General features: G+C 43.3%; 1 protein-coding gene across 1 annotated transcript in view; it reads left to right on the forward strand.

The window, feature by feature from the left end:
- Window positions 1–23,969, forward strand: part of Nt5c2 (5'-nucleotidase, cytosolic II) — a 141,038-nt gene extending 117,069 nt beyond the window's left edge. Inside the window, exons 4-18 of the mRNA XM_057777186.1 lie at window positions 6,928–7,045; window positions 8,004–8,099; window positions 12,931–13,022; window positions 13,148–13,205; window positions 14,202–14,295; window positions 15,256–15,309; window positions 16,990–17,073; window positions 17,801–17,842; window positions 18,802–18,909; window positions 19,125–19,191; window positions 19,878–20,048; window positions 21,420–21,471; window positions 21,567–21,627; window positions 21,780–21,956; window positions 22,517–23,969. Of these exons, the coding sequence (XP_057633169.1) occupies window positions 6,928–7,045; window positions 8,004–8,099; window positions 12,931–13,022; window positions 13,148–13,205; window positions 14,202–14,295; window positions 15,256–15,309; window positions 16,990–17,073; window positions 17,801–17,842; window positions 18,802–18,909; window positions 19,125–19,191; window positions 19,878–20,048; window positions 21,420–21,471; window positions 21,567–21,627; window positions 21,780–21,956; window positions 22,517–22,750 (1,508 nt within the window). The 3' untranslated portion in view covers window positions 22,751–23,969. The remainder of the gene's footprint in view (window positions 1–6,927; window positions 7,046–8,003; window positions 8,100–12,930; window positions 13,023–13,147; window positions 13,206–14,201; window positions 14,296–15,255; window positions 15,310–16,989; window positions 17,074–17,800; window positions 17,843–18,801; window positions 18,910–19,124; window positions 19,192–19,877; window positions 20,049–21,419; window positions 21,472–21,566; window positions 21,628–21,779; window positions 21,957–22,516) is intronic.
- Window positions 23,970–26,646: the final 2,677 nt, after the last annotated feature.

Raw genomic sequence — 26,646 nt, forward strand, 5'->3', positions numbered from 1 at the left:
AGTTCTGTAGAGTAGAAAAGGGGCGCTCATGACTGCGTGTGGCACTAGGAAGATTTTACTAGTGTTTTCTCTTTCAAAAATGCTCATCAGTGTGTTTTCTAGTTATAATTACAGAGGACTAATGCCATATATCCTAATAACTAAACAGAAAGAATGTTAATGTTGATTTCATACACAGCTTAAAGGCAAATGACTCTTATGGGTAGTCAGGCTGCACTTTTCATATTGTCTGTAGTCATGGTTTCTCCTAGTTGCAATGTTTTTAGTACTTTTAGATACTACATTCAGTCATTTGTGTTATCCCTATGATTTTACCCTCTCCCTATTACATAAGAAAAACAAGCAAAAACCCACAACCCGGGACTGAGAGGAGTCTCTGGAGAGAACCACCTATAAAGTGAGTCACAAGGATGTGTACATGACACTCAGCTCAGTTATTTTGGGACATTTGTTTTAACCATGAAATGCAGTATTATAATTCTGCTTACTGAGAAAAAAATACACTGACAAAACAAAATGAAAAGATTTAAATTTTTTTATTCCAGATATAGACATTGTTAGCTTTTTTTAAAAAAAGCAGTACGCTTTGATATTGTGCATATCAAAATGACAGCTGTTGAAGATCAGTGTGGGAAAATTCAGCATAGTGGGTACCTGAAAGCAAGATGGGGTTGCTTTGGTTTTTGTTTGCTTTATTTAATCAGTCTTATTCAGTGTAGTCCAATTTAAGCACCATTTACCAGGCAGATTCTATAATGGTAACCTTAAAGCTGCTAAAGAAAATAAACAAGGCCAGATGGTGGTGGCCCAGGCCTTTAATCCCAGCACTTGGGGGAGAGAGGCAGGTGGAACTTTGAGCTCAGGTCCAGCCAGGCCTACAGAGCAAGTTCCAGAACATCCAGGGCTACACAGAGAAACCCTGCCCAGAAAAACCAAAAAAAGAAAACAACTCTTTTGGCTTAAAATTTTATTATATTAGCCTTAGCTTGTATTCCTAGCTCAGGGTGCCAGGAAAAGAAACAATACACAATATTTATGCTTATTTTCAATGCTTGTATTTTGTTGTATCCAATTAGAGTTCAGTTTAGTGATGATTGGAGACTTCTAGATTGGAGGGCAGGGGTAACTCTTATAAATACCAGTTTCCAAATGTTATCTCTCCGTTCCAGCTCATCACAACAGTTTTAAAACCAGCTTTTGTTTTTGTTTTGTTTTGTTGCTTTGTTTTGTTTTTAACAGGAGAGCCAGTGTAGCTCCTTCAAGACTGGAGTGGCACACACTACCTGCGTCTGCCGCATGTGAGTTCTCGTTTTGGCAGCAGTACTCGGATGGGCTAGAACCTCTTAGAGGTCTGCCCTTATTTTTATAAAATCTCTCAGCGCTACACAGTGTCTGGGTGACAGAATCCTGGCAGAGACTTCCTAGTCAGAGGAGCCTTGTCCGTGCATATCATCTCCGTTCTACTCGGCAGAACCCCAGCTCCATCCCCACAGCATGCAGATATTTCTGAGGAGCTGTTTTTCCTTGCAGATTATTGAGTAAAGAATATCTTTAAATGCACTCAGTAGCTTCAACTTTCAAAGCTTTGGCTGTTCTCTTTATGGTCTTGTTACATAACCTGAGAACACTGTGTGCTGGCCTAGTGGCTGAAGCAGGGTGGTGGGGTTTTTTTGTTTGTTTTGTTTTTTGCCTATTTCTTTTGGACTCTGGCCCTTAAAACAACTTCTTTCTATGTCTTCGGATTTTGGGTAAATTGGGCTAGGCCACAGAATCTCAAAGAATAAGTAAGTAGTTAATTTTTTGAACATCTACACCCCAAAACCGTAGCCAGGTGTTGGAGCCACGGAAGGGAGTTGTCAGAGTGAGGTCCGAAGCTTTGGATCATTCACTTCCCACAGTTTTGTGAGAAACGCTGAAGTTAGAGCTTTTGCAGCTGTGGGAAGACATAGAACTGCACAGTCTGAGGGGTAGATGGTCTCTGCAGGTGTCTGTAGCCAGTTTACAGGGCCTGTCGATGAGGGGGTGGTGGTGTTGGTTTTGAATTTTTACCTTTTTTTTTTTTTTTTTTTTGAGATGGTCTCATTAAGCAGCCTTGGGTGACCTAGAGTTTACCGCGTAGAGCAGGTTAGCCTTGAACTCACTGAGGTGTGCCTGCCTCTACCTTGAGTGCTCCTTTATCTTTAGAGGATGTGGTTATTCCCCAAGGGGCTCTTAGAAGAAACGTCTGAAGCCTTACTCCGGGCATCCCAGTCATGTTTCTTCAGCTGTTGCTGTGCTGTGACCTGGGAGTGCGCACTGCCGCAATGATGTCAGGGGCTTGTCCGTCTCGCTGATGGTGAGATAGAGAGGACCTGGACTCTGTGATGAGTCCGTTCCTGCCCGAGAGTAGGGCAGTCTATCTGTTCTGGCCAAGCTTACATTTTGATGACCTGCATAATGTAGAAATTCATAGCGACAGGTACAGACTCCCAACACAGAGTTCTGACTCAGACTTGGGCACACCTGAACTGTAGCTCAAGTCAGCAAATGAGGAGGTTGCTTTATATTTCTAAGAAGTGCTCTGAACTCCTTTAGAGGAAGGAAAATTGCTGTTTCTAAGGTGGAATTTATAGAAAGTCTCCATAGTTAAATATTTGAGACATTCTGGCCTCTGAACACAGTGTAAATGTGATATTTTGGGGTTTTGTTATTTTAGGGTTTAGAATTATTTTTCTCTATTTTTTCACTCGTGAGATTGGGTCTCCTAGGTATGACTGGAAGCTATACACATGATAGATTTCTCAACAATATAGCTGCCTAAACAAGACCTGAATGATGACAGTCTAAACATGCTAATGCAGAAGTGAGAAATCTCAAGGTCCCACCCTTAGCCAAACTACAGGCAACTAATGACTCCTGATAGAGAACTACCCTCTCCTAGGGTACAAAGAAAGCATTCAGCCTTGAAATTATATTTACACAACCCACACTGGATGGACTTAGTAGGTTGCATTTTTATATTTATGTATTTGTGTGTGTATGTATATGTGTGTGTGTATACCAACAACAATAAAAAAGAGACCATCACTTTTAGAGGAAGTGGGGAGAAAACACAGGAGGGTTTGGAGGGAGGACAGGTAAGGGGAAAATTAATTATATTTTAATTAAAATTTTTAATAAAATAAAAATGTTAAATTAATTTGACCTTTAGTTCAAATTATCTTGTGGACATAATTTTCAGTGACAAATCAGTTCATCATTACTCACTAACCATAGAGAATTGTCAGTTAGGAAGGAGTTTGGGAGAGTGGGGAAATAAGGCTTAGTTTTAAATCTTCAATTTGATGGCATATTCAGCAAATTATTATTATTATTATTATTTTTTTTTTTTTTGGATTTTCGAGACAGGGTTTCTCCGTAGCTTTTTTTGGTTCCTGTCCTGGAACTAGCTCTTGTAGACCAGGCTGGCCTCGAACTCACAGAGATCTGCCTGCCTCTGCCTCCCGAGTCCTGGGATTAAAGGCGTGCGCCACCAACTGCCCGGCTTCAGCAAATTATTCTTTAAAAAAAGATTTATTTATTATGTGTAGTGTTCTGCCTGCATGTATGCCTCTGCATGCAAGAAGAGGGCAGCAGATCTCATTACAGATGGTTGTGAACCACCATGTAGGTGCTGGGAATTGAACTCAGGACCTCCGGAAGAGCAGCCAGTGCTCTCAGTAACCACTGAGCCATCTCTCCAGCCTCAACGCATCCTTCTTGAAATATTAATGATTGAAAAATATTTCACATGGGCCAGATCTTAGGAAAAAAGGGTCAGCTGTATTGGAATTTTTGTTTCCTTGACTTTTTTTTTTTTTTTTTGAAGTAAGTAGTATTTTGATTAGGATAGAGAAGTAATTTGGGTTTTTAGAAATTTTATCAAATTTTTGGGCTTTACATCGAATTAGGGAGCCATCATGGCTGGGAAAGATAGGTGAGGATCAAGTTTTTGCTGTTGTTTTCTGGGTGTAAACCGGTCGGTGTCAGCAGTGCCAGCCTCACTGGTCACTAGCTATTACTCCGTCGGTGCACGCGAATCTGCACTTTTTCCCTTGCAACGGGGTACATCCTGCAGATCTGGAATTAAACATTGAAGGCTTTGAGGGGGCTTAGCATGGGGAGGGTAAAGTGCACGTTATGGGAGGAGAGAAGTCTAGCTGTTTTTGAAGACATTCAGAGTTAATGTCAGCCACGCTCAGTCATTACTCCCTCCGAGGCGGAGGCTGCAGAGGCACCAGGCTGCCTGCACAGCTCTGGTGAGCTGCACCTCTGCAGTCTCCTGGAAAACTTGCAGCATCTTAGTAGCCTGGCCATTGTGGACTGACGGAGTTTGAAAGCCCAGCTTTAATTTTTTTTTCAACTTGACCTTTAAAAATAGGTGAATACGCGGCGGTGGTGGTGCACGCCTTTAATCCCAGCACTCGGGAGGCAGAGGCAGGTGGGTCTCTGGGAGTTCGAGGCCAGCCTGGTCTACAAGAGCTAGTTCCAGGACAGGCACCAAAGCTACAGAGAAACCCTGTCTCGAAAAACCAAAAAAAAAAAAAAAAAAAAAAAAATTAATACACCATTATTCTGTGAGTTTCAAAGGCATGGAGGCATCTAAATGTTTCGTGCCTTTCTTGCCTCAGCCGTTCAGTCCCTGCCTTTGGAGATAACCAGTATTAGTTTCTTTTACATAGTTCCAGAAAATGATCTCTGAAAGATCATTTTTACAAAAGGAAAGATGAGTTTTATTCATTAAAGTGTTAGTGCCTGAATGAAAAAAAAGAAATAAAAGGAGTCCATGACTGCTCATGAGGGGCTGAGTGAAGGCTTGTCATAGACAGAAGGAGGAGCACAGCAGTCAGCTGAGCCAGGACATGTGTTGAGAAAGGAGAGGAAGAAAGAGGAACGTGGAACCAAAAGGCCAGGACACCAGAAGACCAAGAAACCAAAAAAAAAAAAAAAAAGGTTAGAGTAGCCACCATGGCTGAGTTCTACAGAGAAGAGCAGCTGGAAAGGGCCCAGTCCAGTCCCTGGGCTGGAGAGTTCAGGGTAGGGGTGGGATATGCCAGCCAGGAGGACTCTGTAGCTGGTGGGGACTGAGGGAGACTGGCCACCAGAGTCCACTTTGATATGTTAATAGGCACCTCAGCAATTTGTTCCTGGTTTCAGACCTAACACTACCAGTTTAAATAGGCAAACAAATGCAAAATCCAGTTTGAATGAGGGCTAAAGATGTTAATAGTAGGTGGAAGCGCTGTGGTAACATAGTAACAATAATTGAGGCTAGTTTTATAAGACCAAGAACTGGGTGGATAGCTTCGTCTTAGCTGGCATTTAAGAAATTAACAGGTGTTTTTAAAATTATTTTTTTAAAAATCTTTTCTTATTTTACATACCAATCTCAGTTCCCATTCCCTCCCCTCTTCCTGTTCCCTCCACCTTCTCCCCCACTCCCCATCTACTCTTCAGAGAGGGTAAGGACCCCCATGGGGAGTCAATGTTAAGTTTGCCTCACTTTGAGGCAGGACCGAGGCTGAGCAAGGCATCCCTCCAAAGTGAATGGGCTCCAAAAAGCCAGTTCAAGCAGTAGGGATAAATCCTGGTCCCACTGCCAGTGGCCCCACAGACTGCCCCAGCCACACAGCTGTCACCCACATTCAGGGGATCTAGTTTGGTCCTTTGCAGGTTCCCCCGCTGTCAGTTCAGAGCCCGTGAGCTCCCATTAGCTCAGGTCAACTGTTTCTGTGGGTTTCCCCATCGTGGTCTTGACCCCTTTGCTCAAATTATTGCTCCTCCCTCTCTTTGACTGGATTTTGGGAGCTCAGCTTCACAGTGGATCTCTGCATCTGCTTCCATCAGTTGCTGGATGAAGGTTCTATGATGACAATTAAAGTAGTCATCAGTCTGATTACAGGGCAAGGCCAGTTCGGGCCCCCTCTCCACTATTGCTGAGGGTCTTACCTGGGTCATCCTTGTGGGTTCCTGGGAATGTCCCTAGTGCCAGGTTTCTCCCTAGCCCCATAATGGCTCCTCTATCAAGATACCTCTTTCCCTGCTCTCCCTCTCTGTTCTTCCCCTATCTTGACCGTTCTGTGTCCTCATGTTCTCCTTCCCCTCCTCCTCTCTTTCGCCCTCCCTTCTCCCCCCACACCATGCTCCCTATTAAGAGGTCTTTTATTTTACTGGTATTTATAATGTGGCTTCCCTGCTTCTAGATATGAGAAAGGTTGCTAACCTAAATATTTCATTTGAAAGAAGCATAATTAAAGCATTTTGGTTTTGAGCTGTGATAACACTCAAGGTTTTTCATTATGTAAAATTTTAGACATAGTAAAGGGAAACTCCATTGTCCGAAACCCTTGTTATTTGGCTTGTAATAAACAGTATGTTTCTGAATCAGATTAGAAGAAATAATTTTTAACACACACACACACACACGCACACATGCATGCTTGCATTAAGTACCTGCTGTGACCATAGTGACCCTGTCTGATGAGTCAGAATTCCTGGCTCACAAAATAGGTTTTCCTAATTGTCTTAGAGATGTTTCTTACGATTTGTTTTCAGTGATACTTGTCAGTACGGTTTGAAGGCTATAGCGATGTTAAGCCTAACGGTTGTTTGGGCTGATAGCATTTGGCAGGCAGAGCAGATACACTGATTAGAAGACCACAGAGCAACTACCAGAAAAAGGTAAAATAGAAGAATAAAGATAAGGGGAACTCGTTCTGAATATTGCTACATCAGAGACACCTTCTACAAATGCACACCAGCCGTTTCTGCTGAAGGTTGGATTTCCTTAATTACTGGATATAATACAGAAAAAGTTTGAGGGAGAAGAAGAAAAGAGGACTTAGGAGAGCAGGGCCTCATTCATTTGGCCCCTCTTCCTGCTGACTAATGAGCCCCTTCTTTGTGCAGTGTACAAGTCTCCGGAGTACGAGTCCCTAGGCTTTGAGCTGACTGTGGAGAGACTGGTTTCCATCGGCTATCCTCAGGAGCTGCTCAGCTTTGCGTATGACTCTACATTCCCCACCAGGTACATTTCAAGATAGTTTTTGGATTAAGATTATTTCTGCTGTCCCAAAATTACAAATTCCAAACTTATCCCTGTAAAAATAAATGATTGTTAGTATTGATTTTAAAATTACAGAACTTTTCCTGCACCTTCTTAGTCATCACACCACTGTCTCTTCTGTGCTGTCTTCTTTCTCTGCCCTTCCTTCCTCCTCTTTCTTCCCTCCCTTTCCTTCTTGTCCCTCTCCCTGTCCTCCTCCCTCTTCTCTCTCAACAGTGTGTATATCCCAGGCTGGCCTCAAACTCTCTCCTCCTGCTTCAGACTCCCAAGCACATAGTGTTCAGCTCCTTGTACTCTTGAAGCCCCACTGATGGGTAAGAAGGGGGGTTGTTACGGCTGGAGATGACTACAGGTGTCCTGTCTGCCCTCTTGACTGCTGGAGGGCAGCTATGTGTTTTACTAATACATTTAACTTGGTAGGAAGAACCTTTTGGCACTCTGCTTTTCTGCATTTGATTACAAGAATTAAGATTATAAAAGACATTTGTTTGAGATACTGTCACAGTTGCCTCATGTAACATTGGATGCGGGAAAATACAAGCAGGTCAATGTCCAGAGAAATGCAAGGACTATGGTAGAAAGAAAGTCGCTGTCTTAGAAGGAAGTGGCTTATGCTTGTTTGATTCAGCCCGTGCTCCTAACATAAAACAGTTGTGACTGTTTCATACATGGAATAAGTATTATTAGTTGCTCTGAGATACATCTCCTTCCCATCATCCCTCTGCCTCCACAAGTGCTGGAATGGATGTACAACTGAGCTATATCTCCAATTCTGTGATTTATTTTTTTTAAATGCATTCATTCACTTTGCATATAAGGTTCTTTTGTTTGGGGAACGAAACTGAATGCTTGGGTGGTGACTGTGTGCATAGATTGCTGCCTGCATTACCTTGCGCTCTCAATGTCTTCATTCATGTAGAGGACTTGTCTTTGACACACTCTACGGAAATCTTTTGAAAGTTGATGCCTATGGAAACCTCCTGGTTTGTGCACATGGATTTAACTTCATAAGAGGGTAAGTACAAAGAACTTTTAGCCTCTTTTGAGGGAGGGAGGAAGGGAGGAACAGAGGGAGGGGGAGAGAGAGAGAGAGAGAGAGAGAGAGAGAGAGAGAGAGAGAGAGAGAGAGAGAGAGAGCGCCAGCTCATGTGCGCATACATGCGTGTGCCCCAGGACAACTTTAGGTGTTATTCATCAGGAATTGTCCATCTTACTTTAATTTTATTTATTATTAATGTGTGCACGTATGTGTGGATGTGCACACATGCCACATTATGTATAAGAGGCGGTCAGAAGACAACTTTTAAAAGTTAGTTCTTTCCATTGTGGGTACCTTCCGAGGAGTGAATGCAGTCAGTCAAGCTGTACAGTAAGTTCTTTCGAGACAGGGTTTCTCTGTAGCTTTGGAGCCTGTCCTGGAACTAGCTCTTGTAGACCAGGCTGGCCTCGAATTCATAGAGATCGCCTGCCTCTGCCTCCCAAGTGCTGATCCCAGGGTCAGATATAGGGGGTAAATGCTGAAAGATGAGAGAGACAAAGGAGCAAGCCACAGCCACTTCTTATGTCAACACCTCAGCCTGAAAAGGGGACCAGGCCTGCCTTATCAGTTCCTCTCTCCACCCAGCTCAGCCTTATCACTTCCTGTTTCCTCCTCCCTGGTGCTAGGGGATTGATTAAAGGTGTGTGTGCCACCACTGCCTGGTGTCTATAGCTCCAGACAAGCTTTATTTGTTAGACCACAAACAGGTATCACCACACTGAGAATTTAGCAGTTCCCACCTCCCCAGAGCTGAGATGCCAGTGTGTTCTTCTTGTGCTCTTGGCTTTAACATGTGGATTCTCAGACTCGATCCTTATGCTTCTATAGCATGTACTTTACCAGCTGCGCTATCTCCTTAGCCTTACCGTGGTATCTTAAGTAGTTAAATGACGTCACATTAGCTCTGCAGGTGAAGTGTGTTTCCCACTTCCTTCTGTCATTTAGAGTCCTCTCTTTATGTAGCAGTATTCTAAGATTTTTTTTTTAATTTTTGCATATCGGTGTTTTGTTTGCATGAGGGTGTCAGTTACCCTGGGATTGGAGTAATAGTTGTGAGCTGCCATGTGGGGGCTGGGAATTGAACCTGGGTCTTGTGGAAGAGCAGCTGGTATTCTTAACCACTGAGCCATCTCTCCAGCCCTAGTTCTAAAATTTTTATTTTTCCTTTTTAATACAGAAAAGATACATGAATATAAAAGCCATTTAAAAGTTTTTGAACTATATAACAATTAACAATTTAAATGACTGAGATTTTTATTAGCTAGTACATTTTATCCTTTGAATGAATATCTTCAGACATTTGTATAATGAAAACATCTTAAAACACAGGGTTAAAAATACAAGGGACCTAAATACAAGGTAGTTCTGGACACAAAGAATACTTGTCCATGGTACTAACTACTCTGAAGCCCAAGATAGGAGGATTCTTGAATTCAGGAGTTCTATGCCAGTGTTCTGGGTAATCTAACAAGATCCATCTCAAGAATCAGGAAAAAATGGGAGGAAAGGCTGGGTGTGGTGGTGTATGCTTTAAATGTCAGCACTCTGACACAGAGGCAGGCAGACAAAGTGAATTCCAGGACAGCTAGAGCTAGGCAGAGAAACCCTCTCTCAAAAGAATAAGTAAATAAATAAAAAAGATGGGGCAGTTGACGAGAATTCGATCGCAGAATATTTACTCGGAATGTAAGGAGGTCTGGGCTTGGCCCAAAGAAGGAAGAAGACGGGCAGGTGAGAAAAGGACGGATGATGATTTTAGACCAGACAGCTAAAGATAATGTTTTTACAGTATTGCCACTATCTTTACTAACTTGGGAGTTCCTTCCATAGTAAGAAGTAAACAACCTAGTATCTACTTATTATTATTACTATTGTTATTGTTTTTGTGAAGCATTCCAAGTTTTTTATTTAAAAAAAAAAAACACACAGTTGCTGGTAGTAGTGTTGCACACCTTTAATCCTAGCACTCAGGAGGCAGAGGCAAATGGATCTGAGTTCTAGGCCAGCCTGGTCTATAGAGTGAGTTCCAGGACAGCAGGACTACATAATAGACCCTGTCTTGAAAAAAATTGAAAGAAAACAAAATACACAGTTTGGGGACTGCATAGATGGTTCAGTGACTAAGAGCACTCGTATCTTCAAAGGACCTTGTGCAGTGGCCCACAACCATCTGCAGCTCCAGTTCCAGGGGATCTGATGCCCTTTTCTTGGCCCTAACAGGCACCCAGCATACACATGATGCATATACATACGTACATGTAGGCGGAACACACACAAACAAATCTGAAAAAAAAAACTATATATATATATATATAAATACAATTTGACACTGTTAGAGTTATAGCTGCAGCTTGAAATGAAAATGGATTATGTTTTCATGTAATTATCCTGAATTATTTATTTTTAATTGTTTTTATTGAGCTATACATTTTTCTCTGCTCCCCTCCCCTCCTCTCCCTGTGACCCCTATGTTCCCAATTTACTCAGAAGATAGATCTTGTCTTTTTCTCCTTCGTGGTAAAGTTGTCACAGTCATATGGGGATAATTAAAAAGACAATGTTTTTGGCAAACACTTTTTCTTATAAGAAGCATAAGCTAACTGAAATTGTCTCAGAACATCCTCTAGACTTGAAGCTGAGTGCTGTTTAGCAAGCTTTATTCCACAACACAGGCTCAGAGATGTCTCCGTATACGTTGTAAGAATGAAGTCAGTGTTCACCCTGACCTCTCTGAGCTGGCCAGGAAGGCTGTGTGTTCCTTCTGTTGCTCGAAAGGATGATTTTGTATGAGGAAACAGGATTTAGAAGGAAAATGATTACATGTAGGATGACCAACCTAAGCTCATTCATGTACAGATACTGTCATCCAGGGTTCTAGTTATGTCTGAAAGGGGATTTCATTACTGTGGTTGTTAGTTGAAAAGAAGGTAGAAAAAAAAAAAGCAAAGAGAAGCGGTTCAGTAAATTTGTTTTACAACCAAACTTCAAGATGCTCAGGCCTAAGATAGGGTCCACATCTGTAACCCCAGCAGGAGGGTTAGGAGCTCAGGCATCTTGGGCTGCATGAGACATTATCCCAGACAAGTAACAAGATCCATCAGCCTGCCATGTTCCCCCAGAAAAGCTTCAAAGTAGTTACTTTGGAAACACTTTTGATAGTGTTTCTGAAATAAGTCATTTGTGAGTAAGTGCAGATTCATTCAAGCTTAGCATCAGGAGGAGGAGGTCTAGGTGAGAAGAAACTTGAGGAAATGGTTTCAGGTGCAGTGGACATGGGAGCTCCTTGTCCAGCTGGCACTGCCTTTCCTTGTTAGCCTGGGGATGTGGGTCACGAAGTTACCAGTGTTCAGATTGTGGCTTTCTTTACAGCTCCGAATAGACTGGGCCTTTATTGGACATTGTTTTCCCTGATTGGAAATGTAATGGCTGACTCATTTGTCAGTCAGTTCGAGTTGCGATTGGCAGAAGTAACTGCACCTGTGTTTCTGTAAAGACTGTTGCTCACTGAACTGGATCGAGTGAGGGCCTGTGCCTGAAGCCCAGAGAGGTGGCTTTCTATTGAGTCTTTGTTAGACATTTCTTTTCATAAGGATGGTAAACAAGGTGACTAAACCAAGAAACTAGCATAATTTTATGGTCCTCACTGAGTTCTTATTCTTCGGAGTTAAGTATAATTAAGTAAATTCCTATTTAAGTTACTTAAGTATAAGCTTTAAATTTGGTTTTCATTGTATTTGTGAATTTTTTACCATGAGAATTGCATTTTTATTTTAGACTTTTTGCTCTTGGATTCTTTTTTTTTATTATTATTATTATTATTTTTTTTTTTTTTTTGGTTTTTTCGAGACAGGGTTTCTCTGTGGCTTTGGAGCCTGTCCTGGAACTAGCTCTGTAGACCAGGCTGGTCTCGAACTCACAGAGATCCGCCTCCCTCTGCCTCCCAAGTGCTGGGATTAAAGGTGTGTGCCACCATCGCCCGGCCTTTGGATTCTTTTTATTCTTTCCCTTTCAGACCCCCCCCCCCAGCTTCTTTGTGGGGATGTGTGTGTGTGCAGGCCAGTGGTTGATGCAGGTGTCTCTCAATCACCCCATCCTATTTAGTGAGGTAAAGTGTCCTGAAGCTCACTGTAGTCTCAGACCACTCGCCGGAGAGGTCCTTTCTACCTGTCTTTCCCCAAGAAAGACAAGACAAGCACTTTACTGATGTGAACTGGGCCTTGCAAGTTAAATAGGTCAATTAGAAAGTTGATCTTTCAGGCGAGGAACAGAGAAGTGCAGCTCAGGTGGTGAAGGAGACATGGTCTTTGTTCTAAACTCCACTCAGGACACCACACACACAAGTCCTTTCTGGGTTGTCTTGGCCTACTTTTCCACTTTTATTTCCTTTGCCAAATCGGCTCATTTATTTTATCTATTCTGAGACAGTTTCACTGTGTCGCGCTGGAAGGCCTGAAGCTCCCGTGTTCCCAGGCTGTCAGTACTGGGAGCACAGGGTAAGCTGCCTGTTTCAGAACTATTTTCCTTAACCCTTTAGTCTCACAGTTCCTCACAGCTGTATTGCAGTAGTTAGTTGTATGTTCTCACTGTCCCTTCCCTAGCACAGTGAGAATTAAGTGTTGTCTGTGAAGAGAGCTCTTTAAGGGCTCACCTGAGCTGCTCATCTTTAGAGCTGCCCAGATTCAATATCTGAGCACTGTCCTGCTTATAACCATCAAAATGTTTTCATCAAATTTTCAATAATGACTATTTACTAGAGTTAACATGTTAACTTTTTGTATGTCAATTAACTCTTAATATTTTCTTGCAGACCAGAAACTAGAGAGCAGTATCCAAATAAATTTATCCAGAGAGATGACACTGAACGGTTTTACATTCTGAACACACTCTTCAACCTTCCAGGTAGACCACCCTCTGCTTTCTGTGCGTGCTGTTCTCCTCCAGGACCACTTGTTACTCAAAGGGGCTAAGGAAATCAGCTTGACTGTTTTACTTACAGTTTATTAATTCTGTTCTTCATTTTTCAGAGACCTACCTGTTGGCCTGCCTAGTAGATTTTTTTACTAATTGTCCAAGATATACCAGGTATGTTTATACTACAGTTTTCTTTATCTAGTTGATTTTTATATTAATGAACAGGGTTTTAGAGAACTGGCCATTGTAGGTCTTTTCTGCTTTTCTAAAGTGAATTTAGTGCTAGTGAGAGATGCTACATTGCCAGCCTGAGAGATGGACAGCACCAGCAGCTCCATGCAGGCTCTCACCTCCCACACGGCCCCTCTCCTTGCCAGTGTGCTGCAGCCATGTTGGAAGGGACCACTTCTGATTGGCTTCTCCTGGGAATGAAGACGGCCAGCAGAGGTGCTAATTGTGACAACTGAGTGGGAGGTTTGTGTGATGATTATCTGTCCAAGCAGAATTACACTAAAACCCCCCAACTCATTTCACAGCAGCTACCCAGGAGCCATTCAGGGATGGTCATTTAGTTTCGTTCCCAGGCCCAGCAAGATTGCATCAAGGAATAAATGTTTATTTTTCCTAAAGCAAAGTTTTGCTTAAGTCTTACACAGGTTAGATTTTCCTTTTGGGGGAGCTGTGTGGCCATTGCTTGATGTGTAACAGCCTTCTATGCTTGAGTCTGCTAACCTCATGTCTGAGGCCTTACCCACTGAGGACACTAAACTTGGTAGAAACTGAGTCAGAGATAGAAATGGACAGCACCTTTGTACCTAGGGACAATGCCAAAAAGGTCAGGGTGGAAGAACCTATGTTCTAAATGTTTGTTCAGTGAAAACCTGTTTCTAAGCAACACACTTGGTGTTTTGGGACCTTGGCCTTTTAATTTCCATCCAGTATATTATTCTGTCACCTTGTACTTGCTCAGAATTATGATACTCCACCTGTACAATATTCTGGCCATTTCTAATGCTCAAATGAATTTTGATTAGGGAGCAGTTCCTAGTTACCCACAGCCTGTACCATGTGATGTGGAACCTTTGGTTGGGTCCCTTGGTAGTCTGGACATGCACTGTATTTATCCACTTTTGGATTCCCTGTCATGTTCTTTTCATTTTTCTGTAGTTGTGATACAGGATTTAAAGATGGGGACCTCTTTATGTCCTACCGGAGCATGTTCCAGGATGTAAGGGATGCTGTCGACTGGGTCCATTACAAGGTATTTACAAGCTGCTTCCTTACCAGTCATTTCTCTGGCACACATGAAATAGAGCAGAATGTTCCTCCTTTTTAAAAAGAGAGTGAGGGGCTGGAGAGATGGTCCGGAAGCTCGGAACACTGCCTGCCCTTGAAGAGGGTCCCAGTCAGTTCCCAGCACACGTGCCATCTCACAACCGTTTGTAACCCCAGTGCCAGGGGATCCGACACCCTCTTCTGGCCTCTCTGGGCACCCAGCACTCATGTGGTGCAGATGTGCATGCAAGCAAAATGCTCATGCACATTAACAGAAAAAAAAATGATTTTTAAAATCTTAGATAGGGGTTAAGAGAGATTTGCCACCTACATCCATTCTTGTCTGACCATACTGACAAGCTTCCTCAGTCGTGAGGCTCAGCTTTTAGATTTTATTGTTTGCATTTCTGAAACTTATTTAGAAGGATTTTAGTATATGAAATTATACTTATGGATGACAGCCCATTTAAATTTTGTCCAAATAACTTGACTAATAACATTAACTAGTTAGTATTTGATTTATATTTGCACTAAATGTTTAAAAATTAAAAGATATTTCATATTGTATTAATTTAAAATATGAATGATTTTATATTTGAAGTCTTTTTAGTACTTTATGTACATTTTTCATTTTGATAAGCACAGATTTATTTGTTTGATAGTAAGCACAAGTTTTCTAGTAGAAGTTAAAAACAGATTTATAGGTGAGGTATGGTAGCGTACCCACAATCCCAGATACTGTACAAGGGCAGACTGAGTTACAAAGTGAGGCTTAAACCTCAATTTGTGAGGTGGGCATGATATCATCCTAGATCTGTAATCTCAGCTCTTAGGAGGCTGAGGCAGGAGGATCATTAGTTCAAGGATAGCCTGGGCTATAGAGCAAGAACTTTTTTTTTTTTAAGTAAATAAAACCTCTTTTCTTAGTTCTTTTTCTTTCTTCTAGGGCTCCCTTAAGGAAAAGACAGTTGAAAATCTTGAGAAGTATGTAGTCAAAGATGTGAGTACTGGGGACACATCTGCATGGTGGAGGAGTGAGTGATGAGCCTGTGTGTCTCACAGCGAGTCCTGCCAGCGCCTAGGTTTACTAGTTTTCCCTGTTTGCTGAGAAGCAAGAAGACTCATTGTTTGGTTTGTCTTTAGTGGCAGCAGCTGCAGGGTTACCGTGTGCATGTCGCCATGCTGTGGTTGCTGCTTTCTACTGTCTAGTCCTCATGTAGGTATAAGTCAGACTCTGTTGTTACTTTTTCTAGATGCAGACCCTTCAGAATAAATAAATACTTAAATGTCATGTTAGCTGAGATTCACACTACAGCTGATCAACTGAAAATGTGCGTGGATGCGACTTGTCACTTAGTGTCTTTACCCTGCCAGCAAAGAGTATAGATCTAAGATGCAGTAGAGATTAGTAGACACTTTAGAAATAGCTCTGCTTTGTAGCCTCTTACTAATGCTATCCTTAAATTTTTTATAATTATGCTACAGTGTTAATGTTACTATTAAAGGAATGTATGAGGAATGCATAGGAAGTGTGCATGTGCGTGCGCATGAGTGTTTGTGTGAGGCTAAAAGTGTTTAACAGGCTAATTGTGTAGCTCAGTGACAGAGCACATGCCTAGTGTGTGCAGGGTCTTAGCACTGGGTTTTGTTTTTTAATTTTTCCCCATGTGTTGGGGAGTTAGCTCAGTGGTTAAGAGCATTTTCTGTTCTTTTAGAAGACCTGAGTTCAAGTCTTAGTACCCATATCAGGTGGCTCTCAACTCCAGCTCCTGGCAGACCTCCGATGCCCCTGGCCTCTCCTGGTACCTGCACTCAAGTGCTCATGCCACACACAGATACATAATTAAAAATAAACTAAGAGGCCGAACGGTGGTGGCGCACGCCTTTAATCCCAGCACTCGGGAGGCAGAGGCAGGCGGATCTCTGTGAGTTCGAGACCAGCCTGGTCTACAAGAGCTAGTTCCGGGACAGGCTCCAAAACCACAGAGAAACTCTGTCTCAAAAAACCAAAAAAAAAAAAAAAAAAAAAAACCTAAGAAAAACACATTAACACATAGAGTCCCAAGATAGAATAACTTACTTTTCTCTAGAGTAAAAGCAGTGATAATTCCTAAGGCTTTGTATTACTGCCTTGCCCCCCATGTTGACCTCCCTTTCCCTTACTGCTTGAAGAAGGAACACTGAGTAGTCGAACCGGTTTGTGAAGAGGGGGACGAGGGCGTTCTTGCTGCTATACACATCAGGCGATAAACTTTGCTCATCTCTTTTCAGTTACATGTGGATGTTTCTAGGTAGTGCCTGCATCTGTCACTTTGTTCTCCAGAGTGCTTTATAAAGCCACAGTGTATACGGTGGGATCATATCTCATCATCTACTTCTGATCTTTAGTGTACTTAAACCCCATACTTGAGGAATCACATGGTAATTAAAACTCTTTCCTGAAGCAAACATGAGGATGGTTAAGATCTGTTGTTAGGGACCATATACTTATTATGAGTTATGTAAAGTGTATATTATATATATTAATACTTTGAATGCCTAATAATGTGGCCTTTAAATGAATTCTGAAACCAACCAACTAATCCTTAAAAGACGTATTAAAAGACTATTCCTGTTTGGGAGGAATCCTGGTCTGACTAAACTGACCACTCAGCACTGAAGTACCTTGTCACTGTTTCAGGGGAAATTGCCACTGCTTCTGAGCCGGATGAAGGAAGTAGGCAAAGTGTTTCTTGCCACTAACAGCGACTATAAATACACAGATGTGAGTACTTAATGTCTTAATTTGCTTACACAGGGACAGGCATTAACCTAAGGAACTGTGAAGACTTGAGGGGCTTCTAAGTACACAGGATAAGGACATGCTAGAATTCCTGTAATTTTTTTCCTAAACATTTTTTAACTATTATAGCGCTATTTAGAGGTTTTAATTTGGGGAGTTAGAATGGATTCTCTGCCTTTTTAGAGCATTATTTATCTAGATTTATTTATCTAGATTTGAGAAATCCTATCCTTTCTATAATACCCCTTGATATTGGAAGTCCTGGCGGTAGAGGTGATATGACAGTGTTTTGAATTGTTGAATTTTTAAATATAAAAAAGTCATGACTAAAGGATACAGAGGAAAACACAGACCAGATTTAAATGCTGCTTTTGCTGATGCAGTTGTAGGCAGCTTTCTTCCTCCACGCAGTTTTCTGCTGATGGAATGGCAGTGGGGTATCTCAGCTGAGCCCCCTCAGCCCTTACTCCACGTTTGCTAGGAGAGCCGCACAAGGCGTATGAGTCAGTGTATGTAAGCACCCGGAAGGCTGTATCTTTCCTGAGAAGCCATCTGCCTTTTTGCCTGGTGAAGCATTAGTTTGTTAACTTCCCCTGCCATGATTTCACAAGCTGTAGAGAAAACAGGAATGTGGTGGGACTTAGGTTGAGAAAAAGTTTGTGTCTGTCTTGTGCAAATGTCATATATGGACCTTTCTTTCCTCCCCCAGAAAATCATGACTTACCTGTTTGATTTCCCACATGGACCCAAGGTATTATAGTAATTTAATATGCAATTTGTTAACTAATAATGAATACATTTAATCATTTTAGAATATTAAAGGGAAGGAAATGGCCAGGATCCACCTATAAAAGTTCTAATTTTAGAAGCCTATTGTTTAATTGCATTCAGAGAAGTAATCCAGGACTAGCAGAATTGAAATCTCTGGTAATCTAAATATTTACTAAATAGAAATAAAATGAACATGCTGTGGTCTGTGGTGAACAGGAGTAAGTTCTTAAAGTAACTTAAAGAGTAAGTCTTTAAGCAGAATTGTTGTTTGTGTTATGTGAAATTGTAGATGAGGGTAATACCAGTTTAGAAGAAACAGAATTTCAATGTGAATGCTCTTGACAGCTTCTAGATTAGTTACTAATGAGCTTTACACCGAGAAAACAGTTAACCTTGGTATTTAGAAGTCTTTCTGTAGTATGACCATGCTTGGGTTTAACAAACAAACATTGCATCCCAGTTGCCTACTTGAGAATTTTAATCCTAGACTTCTATGAATAAGCTTCAGTAGATGCCAGAATTACAGTGTATAGTGCTGTTCATGCTTGCTGAAAAGGTTAGCACATCTCAGAATGCAAGTGTTTGTCACATAATGTCCCTTTGTGGTGACATGAAGCCAGTGTGAACCTGAACATCACTCTTGATAACAAGTGGGATTCTCCCCAGTACCCAGTTCTGGTGCTGATGGACCCCTGTCCATCTGCCCCTTGAGTTGTAGCTTGTACCTGCCTGGCTCTTCTCATATTTCGTGTTTGAGAGTACTGTAAATACTCTGCTTCAGAGAGAAATTTACACTGTTGTTTATCCAGGCCATTATTGTTTATATCTGTCAGTTCCCAAAAAGAATTATTTTAAAATTCCTTGTGTTTGAGTGAGATTAAGTGTTACGTTAGTTTAAGTGCAGTGACGTTTTGGCTTTTGCTGACTCTGTTCCACCAGCCTGGGAGCTCCCATCGACCATGGCAGTCTTACTTCGATCTGATTTTAGTGGATGCACGGAAACCACTCTTTTTTGGGGAAGGCACAGTACTGCGTCAGGTGGATACTGTAAGTTGAGAAGGTGATATGTTCTAATGCACGGTCCTTTATGTTTCTTCTTTGTCCACTTCCCTCTCCGTAACTTTCTGGGCATAATTTGATCTTAACTGAAGCAGCCCAGCAAAATTGTAGTTGAAATGCAGCGTGCCTGGGTCAAGCAGCAATGTGGGCAGAGGCTGTGGTAAAGTGGCAGAGCACTTCTCAGTCTTATTCTCTTTACTCAGAAAACTGGGAAGCTGAAGATCGGTACCTACACAGGCCCGCTGCAACACGGCATTGTCTACTCGGGAGGTGAGCCATCAGTTTCTGTTGATCCAAGGCGTGTCTGCACAGTGCTTCACTAAAGTACCCGTGAAGGTCCATGGCCTTCCTTCAGGATCAGGAATCCCATCTACTGAGAGTCAGCAGTCATGTGCTGACAGAAGCCGAGGGGGCAGGAAAGATCCCGTCCTCCTTTGACAGCTTGTCTCAATGTTCTGGAACCATTTGGGCATATTTCTTCTCAAAGGACTTTTTTCGAAGAAGCCCATTTGGATGCAGTTAATGTCGAGTCAGAAGTAGTTGAAATGGTGATGGTACCTTTGGTGGTTCTGAGGATTGATGTAGGCCTTTGGTGCTAGACAACCATTGTACCCTAAGCTGCCTCCAGGCCTCCTGTGGTATTTGGTGGTGTTCTTCCTAGACTTTGTTGTTGGTTTTTTGAGACAGGATTTCTCTGTGTTGCCCTGGCTGTCCTGGAACTCGCTTTGTATACCAGGCTGGCCTCAAACTCAGAGATCCACATGCCTCTGCCTCCTAAGTTCTGGGATTAAGGGTGTGTGCCATCTTGCCTGACTTAGAGCTCTGGTCAACAGAGAAGAGCTTAAAGCTTTGACTAGAGCCGTACAAAGAATAGGGCACCTTCGCTCTGTACTGTGCCGTGGAGCTCTGGAGGCTGTCTTTAATACAGAAACATTGTTCTCATTCGCTCCTCGCAGGTTCATCTGATACCATCTGTGATCTCTTGGGAGCCAAGGGCAAAGACATTTTGTACATTGGAGATCACATTTTTGGAGACATTTTGAAGTCAAAGAAACGACAGGGGTGGAGAACTTTCTTGGTGATTCCCGAGCTTGCACAGGAGCTTCATGTCTGGACTGACAAGAGCTGTAAGGAACCGTCACTCTCACTTCCAAATCTTTGCCACAGCTAGTTTGATCTTACATGACAGTTTTGACTCAGTTTCCTTAGATAAACTGTTACTTTGTATACAAGACATCAAGTGGACAGCCCTTGTCATTAATATAGTCCGTCATTCCACACAGCTCTAGAATGTGTTTATACACACGCACACACACATCTTGTTCGTGTGTCTGTGTGTATATATGCATATATATCTTGTTGACATTTTCAACCCTTTGAGGTAGTGTAGAGCGTTGCTGTCCTGACTGGTATTACAGGAAGACTTTGTGAACTGCACCTCCACTTGGTCTGCAGTCCGTGTTTCTCCCACCACACCCAGTAGTCTCTGTCTAACACTCACTATTTGTGATTCTGGGGCGGCAGTGGCTCTGAATGCTAATCGCCAGTATTCATGAAGACAGAAGCCAAATTGCATTCTTAAACAGCCACACAGTGTGCATTATATGGTTCATACCCTTTAGTTGGGTTACAGGTAGCTATATAGAGGCGTTTGATATGCAATGCAAGTTCTCCATCTGGTCCTCGTATGTCATCTGCTGTGGTAATGGTTACCAACTGCCAGTGTGACCCACATTGATGGGAACTCTTCCTCCTCTACTCAAAATCTGCATGCACCTTAAGCCTTATTTTACCACATATGGGAGACAATATTTGTCTCCAAGCTGGTGAGTCTCAATTGAGGCAGTACACATATAAAGAAAATAGAAATGATGGCTTTTCTTCTCGGTGACAGAACCTAATTTGAGTGACTCTTCCTGACCGTAAAGATGTTCTGTGCAGTAGATAAGCCAGGGCTTCTCTTGGGGAGCTCAGGAAGCAGCTAATGTTGACTTGCTGCCCACACAGTTTAAGCTGGCCCCCGTGAAGTCCAGAAGTCTAGTTGTCCTGCAGCTCTGGGCAAGTCTCCTCATTCTTAGTGCTTTTTTCTAAAACTGAGGCTAGCTAAGGTGCTCGCTGCTGAGTCCCCAGAATGGTGAGAACATGCAAGCCCCCCCACACCTCAAAAGTTAAACTATCGGTAGTTGCTTTGGTGCCTGCACCCAAGAGAGTAGAAAATTAGTACTTTGGAAGCCCCAAATCAGCACCTGGCTGGAAGGGGGAGTTGTGGTCAGTGGCTTTCAGGTAGCAAGGACAGTTTAAAAGGAAATTGCTGTGTCCTTTGTTGGCAGAGTCCACATAGGTGTCAGCGAGCGTCTGAGAGACGCAGGTGCTGTATGTACTCCACTCGGCCGTTTTGTCATATCTGAAATCTCACTAATGTAAGCAGCACTTAAGAGCCAGGAGCTTATGCTTGGTTTATGTAAAACATTTTCTTTTCCTTTCCTAACTTGAACTAGCACTTTTTGAAGAACTTCAGAGCTTGGATATTTTCTTGGCTGAACTCTACAAGTAAGTTTTCAAGTTCTAAAGCCCATTTTCAAGAATGACACAGGTCACAATGTGTTCATTTAGAGATTTTCACTGTGCTTTCATTTTGTCCCTAGGCACCTTGACAGCAGCAGCAATGAGCGCCCAGATATTAGTTCCATCCAGAGACGGATCAAGGTATCCAGATTATCCAGATGGGATTTGGGGTAAAATATAGAAAATCAGTTGTCTAAATCATTTACATGGTTTTGGTTTTATATAGGGACTTGTATGTAGCTGGTAGCCAATAGTTGACTAAACTGAGAACTATTTTTTTTTTTTGTTTTTAGAAAGTAACTCATGACATGGACATGTGCTATGGGATGATGGGAAGCCTCTTCCGTAGTGGCTCCCGGCAGACGCTCTTTGCCAGTCAAGTGATGCGCTATGCTGACCTCTATGCGGCTTCCTTCATCAACCTGCTCTACTACCCGTTCAGCTACCTCTTCAGAGCTGCTCATGTCCTGGTGAGTAGAGCTGTTTCCTCAGCTAAGATGTACCTTTGAGGGTGACACGGGAGAGCTTGTGTGGATAGTGAGGGACTAGACAAAGACTAACTCTGTGAGTATGACACGGCTCCCTGAAGTCACTCTGAGCAGGGTGACTTCAGCTTTCGGGGGGCATAGCCAGGAGGATTGACTGGGAGTTCAAGGCCAGCTTCCACCACACAGGATCCTGTGTTTTTGTTGGGTCAACGTGCCTTTAGTCTGAGAGCCTGAAAGGTGGAAGCAAGCGGATCTCTGAATTAGGACCACACCGAGAGACTTCTCTGTTAGTAGTAACTGAGATACATGTATTTCTGTGTCTGTCCCGATACTGCTCTGTTTCAGAACTGCTTTATGGAGTATAAAACAGAAATAAGGTTTTTCTGTCTCACTTGTTTTCATCTGTAGGAAATGACCTGGGCAGCTTGGGTGCTTCGGTCCCTATCCCCGCCCTTATAGATTTAACTCCTGCAGACACGGTTAGGATTCAGGTGGCACTTACCTTTGCTATGCCTGCAGCCTGAGCCTTTGCTTTTTTCTAGATGCCTCATGAATCAACAGTGGAGCACACACATGTGGATATCAATGAGATGGAATCTCCTCTCGCCACCCGGAACCGCACATCTGTGGATTTCAAAGACACCGACCACAAGCGGCACCAGCTTACAAGGTCCATTAGTGAGATTAAGCCCCCCAACCTCTTTCCACTGGCTCCCCAGGAGATTACACACTGCCATGATGAAGATGATGATGAAGAGGAGGAAGAGGAAGAGTAGGAGGCAAACTAAAACCCTGAGCACCCATCAACAAGTCTGGCAGGACTCAAGGGGCAAGGGTGGCCTTGGTTGGATTCTATTAGGGAGGGTGGGAGGACCTCATCAAAAGTACATTTGGAAAGTTTCTGAAGGCTTTAAATAATTCTAATCATAGCTACTCACTTCAGTTTTGTGTATCTGTACTCTCTGCAGATTGTTCGAAACTGTAGGAAGAACAGGTAAAAGGTCAGGCGGAACTGCATGCAGATGGCACCCATTGTGATAGTGTCTCCCTGTGTCTTCATCAGTGTCATCTCCATACGCTAGGGTAGGAAAGGGGAGCAGAGCCTAGAGCCTGTGGGAAGAGCTAGCCACAGTGCCGTGGTACAACTGTGCTGTTGCTCCGAACCCGCCTCCCCAGGGTGTTGCACAGTACTGTACGTCCGTGGAGAACGGCGTTGTTTCATTATCAAGTGTGGTCAGTCCCTGTCAGGTCAAGTTTCCTTCTGTTAGCTTTTGGGTTTCCTCTGTGGCCCTGGCAAGGCTGCTGCTGTGTTGGTGCCTTTGTGGGTTTCCCTGCTGTAGTGTAGTTTTAGACTAGACTGCAGGGGTTTGAATTTGAGGCAAAAGTCCTCATCCTTGCTACATTTTTAAAAATCGGTAGCACAAATGCTTTTTGCTATATGAAAACAATTCTTTTGGGGAATGCAGCTGAAGACATGAAGACAGGAACAAGTTCCCCGAGAAGAGCGGCTGCTGCCTTCGCCAGCATGGACTGCAGGCACATCCTGCTCCCCACACAGATGGGAGGGCTCTCTAGCCAAAGGCGGTCAGAATCAGCTCACTTGAGACTACTCCAGGAAATCACTTCCTGCTCTGAGTAAAGCAAGGGCCTGTGAACATGAAGGCATGTGACTGCCCTGCCAGTTCAGGGAGTTGCTCAACACTTGGGGTAGTTTACAGAGTCTTGCTTTGATTTTCAGTCGTTTTCTTCCATTCTTGTCCCTGGTCACTAGGGTACTGGCTGCTCTGGAGCGCAGTGGAGTGTGAGTCTCATGCTGACGTCCACCTGTGCAGTACAGCTGCCAGCTGTCACAGCCGTTGGTCTCTGGATGGCTCTAGGGTTGACATTCTCTTAAGGGAAATTACATTTTCAAAATTGCTAACTATATCTGTATCACTTTTAGTTAAAGAACATGCTTATATGTACAGTGTTTCATAGGTATAAAGATTTTTTTCATCAAGGTTTTTGGCTTTTTATTTTAAGATAAAGTTTATCTATGTAGCTCTGGCTGTCCTGGGACTCCATTTGTAGAACAGACTGGCCTTGAATTTCACAGAGGTGTACCTGCCTCTGCCTCCTGGGCAATAGGGTTAAAGGTGTGCTCTACCATGGCTGGCTTTAATCCTTTGATAGGTATGGAACACAGCCCAGCAACTTAGCCAAGGCCTGTGGCTGCACAGCTTTGCTAACTGTGGCCTTAAAGTAAGTCATACCAAGTACCATGTGTTCTGACTGGTATCTAGAACATACACAGGACAGTCAGATCTATCATAGGTATGCTAGTTCCTGACTGTTCTCATTCAAGTTGGTGCTGACGGGTTAGAGCTTCCCAGCCCAAGTCATATCTGTGGCATGTGACAGCTACAGTCACCTTGCTGGTAGCAGTGCGTTCCTGGGCTTCCTTCAGAGCAGAGGTGGGCACCGCCCTGCTTTCTTACGTTGTTTGTGTGTGCATAGCAGTTTGCTCCAGATGACGTAGGGAGACTGCTTGGAGAGCCCACAGTGGAGACTTCATGTCGAGTCGCATTTTCCTCAGGATCGGCAGAGGGTCTGCTGACGAGCTAGGGCTCTGTGAGGGAGCAGCGGGTGATACCCTGGTCAGTGTGCCAGCAGTCTGCATGTGACTGGACATCTCAGAACAGAAAACGTGACTTCTCTGTTGTCAGTAGTTAGACTTCGCCATTGCTGTTTTCTTCTTCTTTTTTTCTTTTCTTTTCTTTTTTTTTTTTTTTTTTTGAGACAGGGTTTCTCTGTGTAGCCCTGGCTGTCCTGGAACTCACTCTGTAGACCAGGCTGGCCTCAGACTCACCTCTGCCTCCTGAGCGCTGGGATTAAAGGCGTGCGCCACGTGCCTACCTCCATTGTTTTCTTAAACCTGAACGATTTAGATGACAAAAATGGCAGGCCTTGCATCACTCCTGAGCACCCTTCCCAGGATTCTGAAAACGCGCCTTAGTCTTCAGGCTTTGTAGAACGTCAGAATTCAAAAATCCCTTCTTCAGTGCTAGACTGAACTCGAAGCCTGAGTGTGCAGGGTCCCACTGCCAGAGCAGCAGCTGCCTGGTACACACTTCCCCATGAGCATCTCGGGAACCATTCAAAGCACAGAAAGCTCAGCATTTGTTTTAGATCCAAGATTTTTGAATACCATAAGCATAGGTCTGCTGAGATCTATAAAGTAAGCCACCGCCCCCTTCAAGCTACTCCAAAATGCTTTCTAAATTCTGTTTTAAATAGACTGACTACAAAGCCCTAAGTCACATTGTTTTTAGAAAGCCACTTACAAAAGCTATATGCAGTTACATCTCAGATTTAAAATATCCATGTTTAGATATTTCTAAATCGAACTTATTTGTTTAACAACTTTAAAGTCCTGCAATTTTTCCAAGGCTTCTTGGGCAATTTTAAAACCCTCCACTTCTTCACCACGAATAGCCTGGGATAAACAACCACGTTTCAGTCTGTATTAGGACAGGAACTTTGCTCACATTCCATGTGATGGAAACTATTTAACCTCTTTCTGATGGTGGGAAAATGACATGCCCAAGTCACTGCCTTACGATCCGCAGCTCCATTCCCCCTGTGGCTTGAGAGTTAGGGCCTCCGTACTTAGTTTCTCATGGTATTCCTTCTTGTTACTAGGACATCAGCTCCTCCTACAGCTTTTCCTCAGAGGAAAGTTTCTAACCATACATTTGGGGATGCCTGAAACTAAAATCCTTATCCAAGATGAACAAAGTGCACTGCTAGTGAGGCGCATATATGATGCACACGCAACCTGCCACACCCTCCTCCATGGGGACCGCGGAGCCACACAGCCTGCCACACACCTCCACTCACAGGAAAACAGAACTTCACCATCCCACTGCTGTCCAGAAATAGCAGAAAGCAGATCATGTAGAAAAAATATTCATTTACAAAATTCACAGCTTTTTTCACTGCTTTCCCTCATTTCTCAGCAACAGCAGTTTGATGAACGTGTCTGAGAAAACACTGAAATTGTGAGAAATAAAAGTAGCCATGTGGCACACCAGTGTTGTCAGTCAACGACAGACTGGGGGTATCACGGCGGCCCCGTGAGGTTATCTGGCTGCTGCTGTGAGGCTGGCTTGTGAAAGTGCTGCCCTGCTGCTCCCCAGAGGTCGCCTCGCACCGTATTTCTCAGCACACATCCCCACTGAAATGGTGTTTGAGTGCACACGGTCCCCTAAGTTCCTCTCAGCCACAGTGTAAGATTCCACCTGACTCCACAGAGCACCGCCGCAGACAAGTTTATCTGTATGCCATGTGTCTAAATAACAGTGTTTTCCAACTTAAAATGCCCAGTTTTGAGCCTGGCCACTTGATGTTTCTTCAGACAGGGAAAGGTTCCCCAGCTCCATCCTGTTGTTGGAGTCAGAGCAGGGAGCTCTCCCACGATGCACTCTTCCCCAGGGTCTGTAGCTGAGACCTGGGCTGAGGTAACAGGCTTGTGTCCCCATGGAGACAGCGACCGTCCTTGAGGTCTCAAGGTCCCGAGAGTTTGCCAAGCAAACCTTCCTGGCATTGAACTGAGAGGCTCTCGGTAGAGCTAGCCTTGGACTTGTGGGCATGGTGTTCCGCCTTCTCAGTCCCTCAGAGCCTCTACACAACA

This window comes from Chionomys nivalis, chromosome 8 (assembly GCF_950005125.1).
Source record: "Chionomys nivalis chromosome 8, mChiNiv1.1, whole genome shotgun sequence".
NCBI lineage: Eukaryota > Metazoa > Chordata > Mammalia > Rodentia > Cricetidae > Chionomys > Chionomys nivalis.